Here is a 16,968-nt window from a genome sequence, read left to right as displayed (position 1 = left end):
GGCAGCACAGTGTGTAGAGAGGAATGGAGGTGCCACAGACCCATGTGCTAAGAATTCACCCTTGCAGCTCTTGTTGCAGGGCAGCCAAACGGCAAAAGAGTATTGCACAGTGTGTTAGGTGGAGAAGTTCTAGTGGATCTTTGTTTTCTTATAACTTCAGTTTATCTGGGAGAAATGAAAGGAGAAAAAGTGAGGAGGAATTTATAATGAGATTTAAATATTTGAATACTTTTCCTTGTGCCTGAATAAAGTGCAGTATGAATCCATTATTTTCTTCTGTTTAACTGTTCTGCTCAGGGTCAAACTAAGCTCCTTTGGTGTTTAAACTTCAGCTATAGTTGCCCCTTTATGATGTATGTCATTTCCCTGTAAATACAAAAGTACGATGATTTTGAATCTTCTGCATCCCTTGTACCTTGTGTGCTCAGTTCTGAGAGCTTAGAAAATGGCTTTTTTGTGTTGTGAGCCATGGCTGAAGTTTAAGCAGCCCTTTTGATTCCTGGTAGACATGACCTTCTTTCACTGGTGTGCCACCTTTACAAATAAAAGCAGCAGCCTGTTTTCTGAGTGCTGACATTACCTCACCCGCAATCTGTCTGTCTTCAATCAGTTTTACTTGGGCTCCTTATTCTTGTTTCCTGTCAGAGAATATTCCTTGGCTCTATAGCTCACTCTGTCAGACGTTTGTCTAATGTTTCCTGAAGCAGTTCCTTTGTTACTACAAAAATAATTTGGTGGCCTCCTGAAACGTGAATTATTGAACTTTCCTTCCCCAGAGAGCAAGTAACTTGGCTGAAATTACATTACACATTTCCCATGTTCCTCTGTCTGTGTTTAGTCTTTCTTGATAACTGTCAAATTTGTTGGCTATTTTATAGAATTTTTTTAGATGCAATATTAAACAATATCACAGATTACAAAGTGTCACATTGTGCAGAAATCTGACTTCAGGAGAGAAAGTAGTGGGTGTTTTTTCTGACAAATGTCATATGTGGGCTTTTAATAAACGTGATTTGTTCCTCTAACTTGGGAGTAAAGCTTCTGTTGCTTTCCAGCTAAAGCTGTTGCGGTCAACAGTGTGCTGATACACAATAAATTCAGAGGTAACAGGAAGGGAGCTACTCCTGAATTTTGGGTTCAGTTTTAAGACTCCATATTTTTGAAAGCAGTTCTTGAGGTTCATGAGTTTTGAAGAGAAGTTTTTCTCTGTTCCTTTGTAGAAAATAATTGTGTAATACAGCTATGATGCATGAAGGTGCTCTGCCTTACTTCACCATGGAAGTTGCACACCAGTTGAACTGTCTAGTATTTGAAGTAGAAGAATTACTCTTCTTTGGTTTTTGCTATGCTAAGCTTCTGGTGTTGCCACGCTGTCCTTAGCCATCTGCCACTTTTTATATCCCATGGCTCTGTTGCGAGCTGGTGAACAGTTCAGGTCAGGCATTTGGAGTTTACAGCAGTTTAGAGCAGTCCCGTAGGTCTGATGATTTATCAGGCTGCAGCAATCCCTCTGCAGCCTTTTAAGCAATCGGAGATCATTGGAGAGCAAGTTGTTGCTGTGGTGAGATGTGCTTTTTTCAATCCGTATTTGGTCAGAAGGGTGTGATGTTTCCTGCGGGGACAGCAAGCTTTTTGACATGTCGAGGCTGATTGTTGGAAGTGCTCTGAACAGACTTACCTTGGATGTAAATGTGAAGCTGGCACAGCATATAGTGTCTGTTTATTGGGATGTGGTGCGTTACATGAAACGCATTTAACCCTTTTCTCACAGCTTGCACTGGCTGCTTGTTGTCCTTAAAAATGGAAATGATTACTTATGACTCGTCTGTTTGAGGTATTGCTTCTTTCCAGTGTGATCCTGTTGAGTGGGCAGCAGCAGATGTGCTACAACCTGGTGGTCTTTTTGTTTAACTGGGGACTTCCCCACCCCCAAGTCCTTCAAAAAGAAGGAAAAAAAAAACCAAAACCAAACAGTTTTGGTTTGGTTTTTTAAAGTATGTGGTCCTGACAGGTAGTTGTGTTTGGCGTGACTGACAAAGTACATAAATACATGCCTGTGAAGAGACTTGAGTTAGCGTTCCAGAATATGTCAGCTCTTTTTTTTCATCATGGTAATACCTGCAGTCTGTTTTCAGTGCAGTACAATCGTGGAAAAATTTTAATTAAACAGAGTTTTAAATTGCAAGAGGGGCCGAGTAGTATTGATTCTTTTCTCGGGGGAGTCTTGAAGGAACCCTGTCACTTTATTTTGTTGTTGCTCCTCTCTTTTCTTCCTCTCTCTCTAGGTTTTATTGCATCCGATATGACTTCCAGAAACTCTAGTACCCAGTTGTGGTTAATTACCCACTACCATGAAATGGGGTCTCTGTATGACTATCTGCAGCTCACTACCCTGGACACTGTCAGCTGCCTACGCATAGTCCTGTCCATAGCTAGCGGTCTTGCACATTTGCACATAGAGATATTTGGAACCCAGGGGAAGCCTGCCATTTCTCATCGGGACTTGAAGAGCAAAAACATCCTCGTGAAGAAGAACGGACAGTGCTGCATAGCGGATTTAGGTGAGTCCGTTTGGGTGCCGGTACGATCCCATACCCCGGGTGGCTCCAGCCGGGGCAGCCCTACAGTAACCCTGGGCCGGCCTCGCCGTCACCCGGCTCTGCCCTGACGGCTTGGGACAGCCGCTAGATGGCGCCTGCGGCTTGCAAATGGCGCGCCGCGGGGAGGCGGCCCGGCGCGGGCGGGGGGCGGGAGCAGGGCGCGGGCGGCGGGCCGTTCCTCGCGCTGCTCTCCTCAGGGCCCGCCGCGGATCCCGGCAGGCAGCAGCTGCGAGGCCGTTGCTGAACCCACCGGTGTCCTTCCGATTGCGGTCTGAGAACTATGTGCTCGCTGCCCCGAGCTCCGTAGGTCCATCCAGCTTGAGGCTTCTGCCAGGTAGTTCGGCGAGCCCGAAATGGCGTTCTGCGTGCCCAGCTGGTTTTAGGCCGTAGGCTGGTAGGATGCTGCGAAACGGTTGCAGCAGTATGGCTCGCTCACACCTCGGGGGTGTGTCTGGCAGCATTTCTTTTATTTTCTCTGAAAATAGCGGTACAACAACAGTACTGGGGAGTCATTGGCTAGACAAAAAGTGTATTGGGAGATGGGATTTTTTTTCAATAATAATTCCGCTGCATAGTTCCTATCACTTTTGCCTGAGGGACACGAGATACACACAGGGAAAACATGAAAGCCACACACTTGGGCCTATCTAAATTTACAGAGGGAATAGTATGTAAAAAATGGAGCAGTCAGTTGAAAATACAAAACTTCAGATTGGCTTTTAAATAAATTTGTAGTTCACACTGAGGAGGGGGCAGTACATACTGGCATTGATTGACATCACGCTAATAAAGTGAAATCCACTACATTATTTATCTAGAGGCTTCAGCTATTTGAGAGGTTTTCTGAGCAAGCACAGCAATAAACATTTCCCAGTTAGTTTTTACGGTGGTAAAATAGCTATTTTTTAAAACGTGAAATCCTTAGGGGCATATGTGACGTGTTCTTTGTTTGTTCCTTACCTGTAAAGGAGAGTTACCAAAGAGTTTGCTGCTTCTGCCATATATTCATGCCCTTTTTTTGTGTGTAGCTTTGTCTTTTTTTCCTCCTCTGGTCTCCTCTGTTTCAACACATGCACCATACAAGAAAAATGGCACTTAGAGACTGGTAAGTATGAGCAGATGGAAAGATTCACTACAGCTGTCCAGAGCCAAGCTGGACTTGGGTTCTGTTGGTCACACCAGGTTCTGGCCTTGCAAAGTACCTGTTAAGAATAGGTATCAGCTCTAAAAACGAAGAGGAATAAAATCGCTTTGATGCGTATCTTGTAATTGTCTGTTTTGCCGGCAGCCTGGGTGCCGCACACCTGAACTGCAGTGTAGCTTGGTGTTTGTTGCCGTTCAGTCCTAGTCCTTCTGGCTGGCAGCAAGTGCAGGAGCTTTGTGAATTGGCCACTTGTCCTTCAGCAAGTGTGCTGGAAACTTGTATCTCAAACAGCAACCCGAGTATCCAGAGTTGCAGTTACAAAACTGGCTGTTTCAAATATCTTCTAGCTAAGCAGAAACTGTGTGGTAAAGTCCAAGGATGGGTGTCAGTCTCGCTTCAATCTGTCAGCACTGTGGAAAAGTTCTGTCCTTCTACTTCTAAAGCAATTCACATGCATGGTAGTAGGTCTTAGTTGAGCAACTTTGTAGAACAGCAGAATAATGCTTATACAAGAAGAAGCAGCAGCCCAGCTCTCTCTCCTCTTACTCCCTCCTTCCCCTTGCCCTTCTGTATAGAGTAGTGAATGTCTGTTTGAAACAAACACCAGTGTTTGTTAGGAAGGTGCAAAGAATGCTAACAAAACATATTTGCTCAACTTTTGTTTCTAGCAGATACTCCAGTATACTAAAGAGGATTTTTTTGTGTCTTGAAAACCAGTGTGTCTCACTTGTATTCCTGTCAAACTTTTTCTTTCTTTTTTTTAAAGAATTAGTATCTTAAAGTAAGAACTTCTCTGACAAGCACTTATGCACCCTTAAGTTAAATGTGCATTCAGATCTCCTGAGGTGAAAAGAAACTGAAGCAGTGCAATATCTGCTTCCTAACTCTCATAAACAGCACAGATGCCACCATGATGAGAACCTGATTACAACACTGTTGTCCCCTGACCTTATTGCAACACGTTCTTAGTTTGTAGTGTGCGGGATGCTGACTTGCATCCCTCAGCCTTAAACCTTTGACCTGTCAATCTAATGAATCTGTTTTGCCCAATTTGGATGGACTATTATGATTTTTATCAAAGTGTTCTCCAAAGTCTTGACGTCTTCAGAGTTTGCCAGGAAATTTGTTTTCTAACCTTTGTTTCCAGTGTGCAATTTTTTTTTTTAATATTATAACCCATATGTATTGTATAATATAAACTAATATAAATATAAACAAATACATAAATGTATAAGTGTGTGTGTAAATGTATGTCCTCTCTGTGTGTGTATATGTGTGACAAAAAATATTTTTTATCTGGAGAGCAGGCTTTCCAAATTATCTTCTCAGCAGTCATGGGGTTAGTAGATGGTATCTTTCTAGAGCTGCCATAAGCATTTTCTTAGCAGCTTGAAATTACCTGAAGTGCACTTAAATTGTAGGACTGTGTTTTTCCAAATTTTTGTTATGGTGAAGTACAGACTGTTTTTTGGAAAGAAAAAAAATTACTAATTTGGTGATAGGTTAATTTTTTCTGGGACTGAGTTAAAATGCTTTTTAAGTTTCAGCTAAAATAAACTCATGTTAAATGTAAATAGTATATGTTATTCTTACAAGATTTGTTGAGGAAATTGGGGAGAGTTTGTGTCATCTTTTCTATTGCTTAGTTATGTCATGGACCTGTTGCTGTTCAATTTGCAGTGCTCTCTGTTTACCATGGCAAAATGAGTACTCTGCGCGTTTCCAAATTTACAGTAATTTAGTCCCTCACATAATGTTCTTTGCTTAAATGTTTAGTAATTAGCAGAAACCAGGTAGAGTGGTTTTGACTGACTCATTTTAGATCAGCTTGAGGATGTTTATTTTTCAAGCTACTGCAAATACGGTGTTTTTTATTTTCCAGCTTTATTTTTTAACTTGTGTATATCCACCATGCAGTGTTTTTCTTCTCTCTTCCCCACAGTTCGGATATATCCACCTACCCAAAAGTTCTATAAATAAATTTGAATGCTGCGTAAAATTGTTTTCTTCTAAGTAACAGATGCTTGGCCTTCTGTGTATACGTGCCTGGAGTGCTGGTGACATCCAGTGGCTGCAAAACACTTAATGACAACATTTTGCAACAGTGCAATAACATGCTTAATGGTAATCCCTGAGGAGATAATTGGTCTAAGTCTATGGACACAGTGGCTGTTTTTGATAGCTAGTTTGGAGCTGACCCAGTTGGTCTTTGGACGGTTGGACTCTCAGCTCCTTCTTTTTAAGAAACTGTCTGATGGGTGTCACTGCTCACATGTAATTTTAAACGTATGCTGCTATAGTTTTAAAGGGGGCTTAACAGTGATTTTTTTTTTTTTTCCCTGTCCTTCAGGCCTTGCAGTTATGCACTCCCAAAGCACGAATCAGTTGGATGTGGGGAACAATCCCCGTGTGGGTACCAAACGCTACATGGCTCCAGAAGTCTTGGATGAAACTATCCAGGCAGACTGCTTTGACTCGTATAAAAGGGTCGATATCTGGGCTTTTGGGCTGGTCCTTTGGGAAGTAGCTAGACGCATGGTTAGCAACGGTAAGTATTTGGGACTCCTCTACTTGTTTTTAGAAGGGGTTAAGCAAATGGTAATTCACGGCAAAGCATCTGCTGCCAAAATGCATAGGATGCACAGTAAAATCTGGACCTCCAAAGTATTTTGATTCCTGACACTTTGCTGCCTGTGTTGAAGTTGTTGGTATGTTGGGTACAGTGGCCAAATATTGTTGTTATTTCTGTTAAGGTAGAGAAGAAAGAGGGTCCCCTGCTACATTCTAAATCATGAGAAATAATTCATGCCGAATAGTCAGTTAAGTTAAAATTTTAAATCATAAAGTCTCTAAACTTTTTCCATGTGTCATTAAACCCCAGTGAATACTTTTAGGGGGCTGTTTCTCGTGACAAAACCTAAGGAACAGAAGGAAAATATGTAGGAAGTGAAGCGCTCAGAATTCAGGGGTGCTCTTGCTTTACCAAGTTAAATGCACTCACAAAGCAGCACTTGGTCAAAGTACAGTTCTGCTTGGGAAAAGTGCCACTGCCATCCTGTTCTGTAGTGCACAGCGTTGCTTCGTGTTTCCTTGGCAAGGGTGTCTGAATTTAAGAACCTTTAAGCTGGGTATCTGTTGGTGTGATTTCTTGTCCTTGTCAATTCAGAAGTCCTCTCTGACTTCTGGACCTCAGGTTGTGCTCTCTGGACCCAAGCAGACAGGAGAACGCAGAAGATGCCCTTCAGGCCTGTCTGCAGACACTGGCAGTGATGGGTTGTTAACGGTGGCATGTTCAAATCTGAGGAAATTCTGGATCGTCGTATGTACTTATTTGCTCTGTGTCTGTCTGATCTGTTCCCACTAAATCCAAATCTGGGATTCTGTAACTGACATCAGACAACGGGTTTATCTTCTTCAGGAAAAGACGACTAGTCAGTTGTTTGCTACGGTACCTCCAAGCCCTGATGGTAGGCTGGAACCTCGCAGGGCAGGTAGGGCTGGTGCCAGCCAGGGTGCCTGCCAGCTTGGGATCCAGGTACAAACTCGTTTGAAGGAGGCATGGTCAGAACAATAGGCAGTAGTCAGAGTGGCTCTAACTGAAGAACTGAGGGGTGGGGGTTTTTTTGGTGGGAACTATTGCAAGTCAGAATTTGAGGGAAGACTTTGGAGGAAAGGATTAAGATAGCTTTGGAGATTTTCTCAAAATGCAGCTGTTGAGAGCCAAAGGAGGGACTGTGAGTGGTTTGTGGAGATGGATACAAAGAAGCAGTGAGTGGACAGAGGTAGGCTGCAATAAGGTATGACAGTGAAGGCTTGTGGTAGCCAGTACAGAGTAACAAAGCCTGCCTCAAATTCTAGTGGAAGTTAAGGTACTTGCCTTGTGTTGTTTCGCGTGCATTATCTTCCCTCTGTTCCCTGACCCCAGTGGAAATCCTGTCCAAATGGTGTTACATTGGACTACAAGGAGCGGGGAGAGGACAGGTGCATGTGCAACAGCTCTAGAAGCAAACAAATATTGTTATTCTATTAAAGTACAGGACTCCTTCTAAATCTGAAGCTTTTACTTCATCTGTTATCTGTTGGTGGCCAAAATAATTTAACTATGAGTTTAAAAGAAAAAAAAAAAGTACTGCTCCCTTGTTCAGGGTAATTCTCAGCACAGCAGGCATAGGCAGCTAGTTGTCTCCAGAAGCACTGCAGTGAGGCTTGTTATGAGAAGGCTGCTGGAACGTGGCACTTCTGAGAAGATTTGTAGACCTTCCAAGCTTGCTGGGAGATTCCCTGGGGCCTGGAGCACTGTCCCAAGCCCCTGTCTTCTCTAGGATACTTACAAGGTGCTTCAACAAAGCTGACTTGGAGGTAGCAAAATGCATCAGGTAGGCTCAGGTGGCTAATTTCAGTCTCCTTGTAAGTGTGAGAGCTTGCTTTGATAGCTGTGAAGAGATCCAAAATGGGTTCTCTGCAATCAAGAAAGCAGGGTAATCTGTGTGGGTGGTCAGCTGTTCCGGGGAGATGCAGTTTAACTTGCAGGGTCCATAGCGAGCAGCTCCTGTCTTGCTGGAAGCTGGTGGCAGTCATGGGACTGACTCCAGGAGCCGAAGGGAACTTGCATAGGCTTTCTGTGGGGTGGCTGGAGCTTAGCTCATGACATTGCCTTCCTTCTCCCTTCACTGTCAGAGGAGTTACTTGAAGACGTATGCAGCAAAGGAGTAGGTATTGTTCTGATACAAGAACATACATCAGCTGAATCACAGTGTGATGATGATCTCAGGTGAAGGTGTATGTGGTTAGAGAAAGGAGGAAAGTCTTGTGAATGCATGGCATTAATTTTTCTTATGATGCACTCTGTTTATTGGCAAATGTATGTCGTAGGCAGTCATGAAGACTTGCTCATTGCATTTCCCAATATTTGGAGACCTCTGGGTTGCAATTCACGTCAGTGTGAGTGCCTTGAGAATTTAAGCTGTAACTTCATTGTTTTCAGTGCAGTTTTATATTCTGCACTTTGCCTGTCTCAGCAGTCTGTGAGCACTGTAGTTTACCAGTTGCCATAATATGATGGGCTTGCTGGGCAGGGGTTGATTAATTCACTGTGCAATAGGTGATGCTTGCTGCGATGGGAAGGGAAGCCAGCGCATGAGAGGAGGCAGTCGGTCTTCCTCCACGCTGCTGGCAGAGGGACCATGCTTGTAGCTGTGGGTGGCGGGACGAGCAGTGCTTACAGGGGTACCTGCTTACACATAGGTACCATGTAGAGTATTGTCTGTTTGAACATAGCAGTTGGCCTACATGTAACTTCACATGTAAGCTTTTGATAAGTTTGTTTTTATTGCCAGTCTTGAATTTTGAGTAGTTCATCTGGAATCTGTCTTGCCACAGTGCTGTTTTGGAGGCTAGTAATCCTTTGTGGAATATTAGATGTCTTGCTCTCTTTGTATATGAATATACGTTTATACTTATATGTGTGTGTGTGTACTGTACATAATATATGTAAAAAATACACACAGTCTTACCTAGTTACCCATTGAAATGAAAATTCCATGAAACGGTACCTACTATTTAAATATTCCTGTGTTGAAGTTTTGATACGTATGTATTGCTGCAGTAACTGCAGTTCACAGACAATTTACCTGAGCCACTCTTAAACTAGCAAGCGTAGATTGTGCTGGCAGCTTCACCAAGATGCTATGAAACTCAGCATGGACTGCAGACCTACCAAAGATGATAGGTAAGTGCTTTGGTAATTTGATTCAGGCTAAGCTCAGTGCCACCATGGAAGCACTTTTAATGGTAATACAGATACGTCATGACATTGGTCATGTCAATAAAGTCTTAAGTTTAAGACAATGGTGGTACTAATTCCACAGTACTTATTTCCAGTTGCTCTGTATTTCTGGCTGCTGCCATAAGTAATTACATTTCCTTGCACTGGTTTGAAATGGAGAAAACATTTTCTCTCAAATCCGAGTGTTGAGCTGCGTGGAAATCATTACTTCATCAGGTGGTCACTCAGATAACTCTGTTTGATTTGTAGTAAGACTTTGGCACTGGGAGTGAGCATGCTGAGGTCAAGGTAGCATGCTCCTGTGAACTGGGTGATGGTGTATCTTAGGTGGGCTAGAGGCACTTGTCAGTTATGTATGCTAGAAATTTTTGCTGCTATCCCATACTGATGGACGCTTGTCATCTCTCGTTTACTGGGTGGAAATGCAGAGTCTGTTCCAGTGAGTCAGCCTGGTTTAGTACTTCAGTTTGTGGAGACTCTGAAGTTGTTGTAATCTGACTAATAAGTCTGATAGTTTTTAAAATTTTATTTTTAATTTTTTAATTGTTTTAATGCTTATTTTGAATTTTTAAAATTTTAAATATTTTTTTAAACTTATCTAATGGTCCTCAAGGTGACACAGTGATTCTCAGTACTTTCCTGTTGTGGCTTAGTATAAGGAGGAAAATGAGATAGGAAACTCCTTCACCACAACCAAGAGTACTTGCATATTGTCTTTGTGCTGTAGCAGGAGCCACTCAGCATTTCTCTCTGTACTTGAAAATGCGATTTAAGCCCCCAAATCAGTATTTTACTCTCTTTAAATAGACCAGTGCGTTTTCCTTGTAGAGTGGTTGTTCACTGCTTTTTAAATGTGCTCCCTTCCTAGTGTATGGTGCCTTGCACCGTTGCTTACCTGGCACTTGGACTTCTGTTCCTTGTGAATCTTCACTATTATTCCCAGTATTGTGATCTTGTTCAATATTAATAGTAGCACCAGAAGCTGAAAGATGGTTACTGCTCAAAGCCACCTCTGGTGTGTGATCATGGTTTTATCTGCAAGGCTGTGTCTGTTGCTTAAGTGTTTGTGTAGATCTTGCTTTGTTCCAACAGTTAGATTCGTGCGTGCATAGGACAAGCTGACGTTAACGTAACAAGGAATAAAGGTGAAGAAAACACTACTGTATGTGTGAGTTCTAGTTGATTTGAGTCGCAAAAAGCCAGCAACCCCAGGGGAAAAAAAATACAATATATTATAAATGACAGAAGTCATCTTAAAACTGTCCAGAAAGTGGCAAGCTATAGGTCGCGCTGAAGGACTCTGGGGTCTCCCTCGTAGCGAGCAGCTGGCTCGCTTTCCCGGGGCAGTGGGCGAGGGAAGCGTGTCACAGTTCAGTGACGGTTTTGCGAGCGGAGCGGTGTGGGCTAGAGGTTGCAGTGGCTTGCTGGCACTGCTGATGGGCTGCTGCGGAGCCGGCGGTGGTCCCGCGGGGTCTGTGACGCTTGGCTGTGGTAGATCAGAGTACTCTAGAATCACTCTATTGGAGCAAAGGCTAGACCCACTTCATTTCATATTTATTGCTATATGTCTTATCTGAAATAGCCAGTTATGTACCCTATACTTTGGAAAGACCACGTGAAAATAGTAAATTAGAGCCAGACTCTCTTAGTGATAAAGTTCATCTGTAATATCCTAATGACCCTGGAAACATTTTCAGAGCTATATGACGTAGCTCTGAAGCTCTGCATTTGACTCGTATAAAGCCACTACTTTATCTGAAGCGGAAGTATAGACAATGTGGATACATGAGAGGTTTTTTTGTACTCTTGAGTTCTCACAATAAACTTTTTTCTGTGTTCTGGGAGGAAGCAGGAGGAGTGTAAAGACAAGATTTCAGCCCTGTAGGTGATGTTTGGCATATGCAATTATGAATTCCTCGAAGGAGGAGGGTGGGTGATGCTTCTTTATGCAGCATGTGATATAGTCTGTCCTTCTGCAGCCATGTCAGACTCCCATAGGGCAAATCCTGCAGTCTGCTAGTGACTTTGCTATGGTAACTCCCTTGGGTAGCTAGATCTTTGAACTGTCCTACTATTTTCTAAGGGAGTTGTAATTTCCTTAAGACCATTTCCCTTTTCAACTAGTCATCACAGATAGGGATTTACAGATTTTTACGGAGTATCTATGGGATTTTGATCTTCATCTCCAATAGAACAAGAAAACTAAAACTCAACCACTGTAGCAAAGTTTGAGAACCTCTCTTCAACTTCATTATATCCAAAGCAACAGAAATTCTCCTGGATTTCCTGTACGTCTGACTGTGGGACAGCTGCCAGTCTGCTAAAAAGCAGTTTTAAGGTTGTTCTGCCCGTATTTCTACTGTACATAGAGGGCCTCATTCGCTTGGTGTTTTTCCAAGCTGCTGCCCCAAATGCCTGTCTTTGAACACCAGTTTTTAAGTTGGCTTCCTAAGAAAGTTGAGCTCCCTATAGATCGTTTGTCAGCTTAATCCACTGATGAAAGAGCAGTGCTCTGTAAGCATGCCTTACAGAGTAGGCAAAAGGGTTTTTAGCCTGCCAGTTTTATGTAAGCTGGGTGACAAGTTGTGAGAGCACACACAAAGTCGTTTTTTAACGCAGAATCCTAGAAAATGCATTCAGACACTGGGTGCCACAGACTCTCAGCTGTTTGGCTTTGTGATGCCAATTGGCATGTGGTGCCAATTACCCTAAGTATTTTACTATTTTAATAACAAGAAATAATTTTATTTGAAGCACCAGCGTGAAGGTCTGTAGATGCTGACATGCTTATTGGACTCTTTCAGGAATCATAAAACCATGCAAAGTGTGTGGTAAGTCTACTAAAAACCACAATGCAGACCTTAAATTTTTTACATTTGCTAGTAGAAATCCCAGTTTTGTGGTAGTCAGTAAACCTCCAAGCATTATAAAAGACGGCCTTTTGGGAAGTGAATTTATTTCTCATCATTTCAGCTCAAGCGTCTGCAAAATGGATATAGTTCTTGCTTCGTGGAATTGTAATATGAGCCAATTAATTAACATTTTGGGTAGAAAAAGCTGTTCCTGTGACAGTAAGTGCTATTATGTTGTTTAATGGCTGCTTGACACTGTGGTGTTAACTTTTAAAAGACTTCTGTGCTGCTTAGACGGCTAGGTCGTGTTCTCTCTTTCTGTGCAGAAATGCTGTTGCACTGACACAGTCATTAAATAATGCCTCTCTTGTTTGTGTCTCACCAGGTATTGTGGAAGACTATAAACCACCATTTTATGACTTGGTTCCAAATGATCCCAGTTTTGAAGACATGAGAAAAGTGGTCTGTGTAGATCAGCAAAGGCCGAACATTCCCAACAGATGGTTCTCAGACCCTGTAAGTGGGTGTGCGTGGTTTGCAGAAGATACGAGCTGACCTTTCTTCTTTTGAAATAAAGTCATTAAAGTTATTTTCAGTTATCTCTTGAAATTGAAATGATCTCAATGCTACTTGTCAGGAGCATCACCTGTACAGATTTCAGAAGCCAGCTGGCATGGACCTTTATGTTGGAGCAGGAAGAAAATGCAATGAGCAAATTTACGACTGTTAAGTCTGAGCTATTCACAGATTAGCCTTGTAGTAGCAGGATTTAACAATAACTATTTTAAAGCTGCTTTTCCTATGTTGTTCGCTCTCCAAGGGGAAATTTCTTTAAGGGGAAGGTAGTCTGCATAGGACTTTCTGTGGCTTATAAGCATGCAGAATTAGAACAGAGTTTTGGTATCTCTCCTGCCTACAGGATGAGGGACTGTTGTTCTTTTTGAAAGGCTAGTGCTGAAGTTTCTTCATTGCAATCAGTCCGGACTCTCCAGGTTGACCAGCTGTTTTGTTCCTTATTACTGAAGCTGTGGAGGTCGGTTTGAATCTGTACGGCTGGCTAGGGCCAGCGAGGACGAGACGTCCCATCTGTAAGGTTTTGGTTGTAGAGCCATGACCTGTGCTGCCGCACCAGCCCGCTGTGAATCCCAGCCATTTAAAGTTGTGCTGGACATGATGAAATCACAGGCAGAAAATCTGTACCTTCTCTGGCTTCCTTCATTGATCTTGCAGGAGTCAGTTTCTTTGAAAAGAGATTCTGCAGAGTGTTTTTTTAATTAGGAAAAAACCCCAAAACTCCATTGTTTAAAATTACGCTAGCTTGTCAGCCCATTGTTTAGTTATTCTCTTGGTTTAACCAAGTTATCAAACTTGGGTTGGTTTTTTTTTTTTTTTCCCCCAGCACTTGAAAGCTGTATATTTGATAGATAGCAGTAAACTCTCTGTGGACTCTAAAAATTGAGTATTAATAAGGCAATAAAACCTTATTGTGTTAGTGCTTAACCCAATCTAGTGCTTTCTTGGCTTGTGATTTGTGTACTTACATGCGTGTTTTGTGTTGTGTTTTTTTTTTTTTATTCTTTTCCCAGACATTAACATCTCTTGCCAAGCTGATGAAAGAATGCTGGTATCAAAATCCATCAGCGAGACTAACAGCCCTGCGAATCAAAAAGACTTTGACCAAAATTGATAATTCCCTAGATAAACTGAAAGCTGACTGTTGACCTTCTTCTCATGGTGCTCTCCTGATAGGAAGGCATTTGTCTGGTTCAGAAGTAGTCTGGCCAGACAGTTCATACAATTGGTCCCCATGTGGCTACTTATAGAGGCAGAAGTTCTTACCAAGCCATCTGTGTGGGAGACATCAGAACCATATGGACTTTGCTCAGTGACTACAATGGGCATTTCACAAATGGTCAAGCTATAAGGACTCACGCTGGATGTACTGTTGCAAAGGTAGTGGCCTGAAGGAAGACAGAGAAATCCTAAGACAAGATCAGGGCATTAAATAATGGCTTTGAACAGCTTTTTTCTTTTTTTTTTTTTTTTTAAATTCTCCTAATCACTCCCAGGGTGAACACATGGAAGTGGTAAATTTTAATCAGCAATATTGCCTGTGCTTCTCTTCTTTATTGCACTAGGAATTCTTTGCATTCCTTACTTGCACTGTCACTGTTAATTTTAATGACATGACTTGCCAAAAATATGATTGGCTGTATACTACATTGATCTATGCCTGAATAATAGGAAATGAATTTGGTAAACTGAAAATGTAACTGTCAGATTTTAGCTGCATTTTACATGTGTACTGATGTTTACAATAATGCTGAACATTAGGAATTTCTCGTTTATACAAAACTTGCAAATTATTTATTACTAGTGCACTTGCCAGTTTTTTAAACTGTAAAATAAGTGCATAAAGTTAAAGCTTATTTTTATGTGGCCTCTTTCATGATTTCTTACACAGATGTTTTTGTAACACAATATAACCTGAAACATAAATTGTTTTCTGTATTATCATATTACAACTCGATAGTCACATTTTAAGTGCTTCACATTTGTAGGTGTGTGGTCTGTAACATATTTTTCAGTTCAAATACGGAACATATATAGCCATTACCCACATGACATTGTGTCTAGTATCTTACTGATCTAGAAAAGGAAAGCAATGGAGGAATTAACTAGAATTTTAGGTCATGAATGCTGTGGGGAAAATGCATTTTATTTCTTCTAAGCTATATAATATGCATTTAAACTCTGCCAGAAAAATAACTATTTTGTTTTAATCTACTTTTTCTATTTAGTAGTTATTTGTATAAATTAAATAGAATGTTTTCAAGTCAAACAAAAGAGTGTTTTAGTTCTCTTACTGCCTGTTAGTAACAAAGGTGTACTAATGCAGGAGTGGGTATCTCCAGTCATATGCTCGCAGGTGAATAGAGCTGGTCCAGGTCCATACTGGCTGGAACACCAAGGTACCGAGGCTGTTAACAGTTGCTTGTCTGGGTGTGTTTTTCCTGTACTGAACTGGATCCCAAAGTAGTCCAGCGGGGAACTGGTGTACTCTCCTTGGACGTGACATCAGCCATGTCCGTGCAGACCTCCTAGAGCATGTCCTGCAGAAGGAGGTATGTTATCCCCTAGCCTTACGGGGAAGAATTCAGCTTTGTACCCAGAGAACTGTTTTCTCTGCCTGTACCTCTTGATACTCTCATCTTAATTGTTATGCCAAGTGGAAGAGTAACTAGGATGTGACAGTGCCCTTTCATCCTTGGAAAAGAACTCCTTTATTCATGGGCTTGAAATCCTCCAGGTAATCTAAGGACCTGGATGGTAATTAGCTGTTCAGACATGTTTCCTCTCTGGGTTAAAAAATTTCTCTGAGGTTCCCTTTTGTGCTTTAAGTCCGCCAGATTCTGCTCTCTTGTTTCTCTGTAATTTTTCCTTCTCAGACCCAGTCTTCCTTGTCCTACTCCAGCCAAGTGGCATGCCTTTCTTTTTCCACACTTCTAGTGTAGAAATAACAGCCAAGTTTGCGGGCTAGGTACTGCATGGGGCTAAGAGACTGCATGGTACGATATGCAGAGCAGACTGAATTGATACCAGTTGTAGGTCTCTTAATTATACTTGATGAGAATCTGAGCAGATCCAGTGCTGCAAAAAACAAAGGAAGGACAGGATCTCATTAGTTTTTATTGTTAGTTTTTAATAGGAAGTCAAAGACTCAGTTGCCTGAACGCATTCTGGCTTGCTTTAAACTGGTTTGTGTATGCGATGCATGCTGGGCTAAGTGTTAAATAACTGCAGCCCAGGAGGGACAGTGTTTCAGCAATGACTCGAGTGAATCAGTCTGTTGGACTGAAGATGCTATATGAATGGAAGTAACTAGTGACAGTTACAGCTGCAAAGTGAGTGGCTGTATTAGTGATAATTTTCTGACATATAGAGTATTGCCTGAAGTTCTTTAGTTCTAGGTGCCTGGTGCACACACATATATACTTCTTTCACATGTATTTATATGACGGAACAGGCAACAGTATTTAAAACAAATGGGAAGTGAGGCAGCCTGCTTGTGGAGGTCCCAGGCTGCTGCAGTGCTCGGCGATGAGGACAGCGGGGACGTCTGGACAGTGGAGGGCGAGAGGGGAGGTAGCTCTACAGACGGACAGGGACAGAGCCAGAGGTGAAAGTTCAGCGTGCAATGTGGGTTTAAAGTGGCTGGTTAAGTTTTTTACTTTGAGTTTTCATATCTCCAGCACTTTCCAGTACAGGTGTTGGAGGAGAGAGGCAATCTGTCATGCTGATGACTGATTAATAACACTTCTGGCCTTGTTGGCTGAATTTGTGGTGCCTTTCTCAAACACTAACGTACTGAGTCACAGCATCTTACTAGATATTAGGGAAGATGGTCATGTTAAATACTCGATCCATCTCTTCTTTGCGCTGTAGCATCTTCTGAAAAGTATTGTGTACGTAGAAGACAGACGTGACTTCAGGTTGGAAACAGCTCGGTATGCTCTATAGCGGTTTACTCTGCTGTCTCTGAAGATCTGAATTTTCTAACCGCAGCATCGGGTACCCGTCTGTTAG

At 42.1% G+C, this 16,968-nt stretch overlaps 1 protein-coding gene across 1 annotated transcript in view; it reads left to right on the top strand.

Annotated features, from left to right (window-relative positions):
- The window catches only part of ACVR1 (activin A receptor type 1), a 69,022-nt gene extending 53,800 nt beyond the window's left edge, over positions 1-15,222 (top strand). The window contains exons 7-10 of the mRNA XM_050899549.1: positions 2,286-2,561; positions 6,095-6,292; positions 12,767-12,897; positions 13,968-15,222. Coding sequence (XP_050755506.1) covers positions 2,286-2,561; positions 6,095-6,292; positions 12,767-12,897; positions 13,968-14,102 — 740 coding nt within the window. The 3' untranslated portion in view covers positions 14,103-15,222. The remainder of the gene's footprint in view (positions 1-2,285; positions 2,562-6,094; positions 6,293-12,766; positions 12,898-13,967) is intronic.
- The last annotated feature ends 1,746 nt before the right edge of the window (positions 15,223-16,968 follow it).

This window comes from Gymnogyps californianus, chromosome 7, assembly GCF_018139145.2.
Source record: "Gymnogyps californianus isolate 813 chromosome 7, ASM1813914v2, whole genome shotgun sequence".
NCBI classification, from domain to species: Eukaryota; Metazoa; Chordata; class Aves; order Accipitriformes; family Cathartidae; genus Gymnogyps; species Gymnogyps californianus.
The sequence above is the reverse complement of the archived record's forward strand: the minus strand, read 5'-3'. Positions and strand labels throughout refer to the sequence as shown.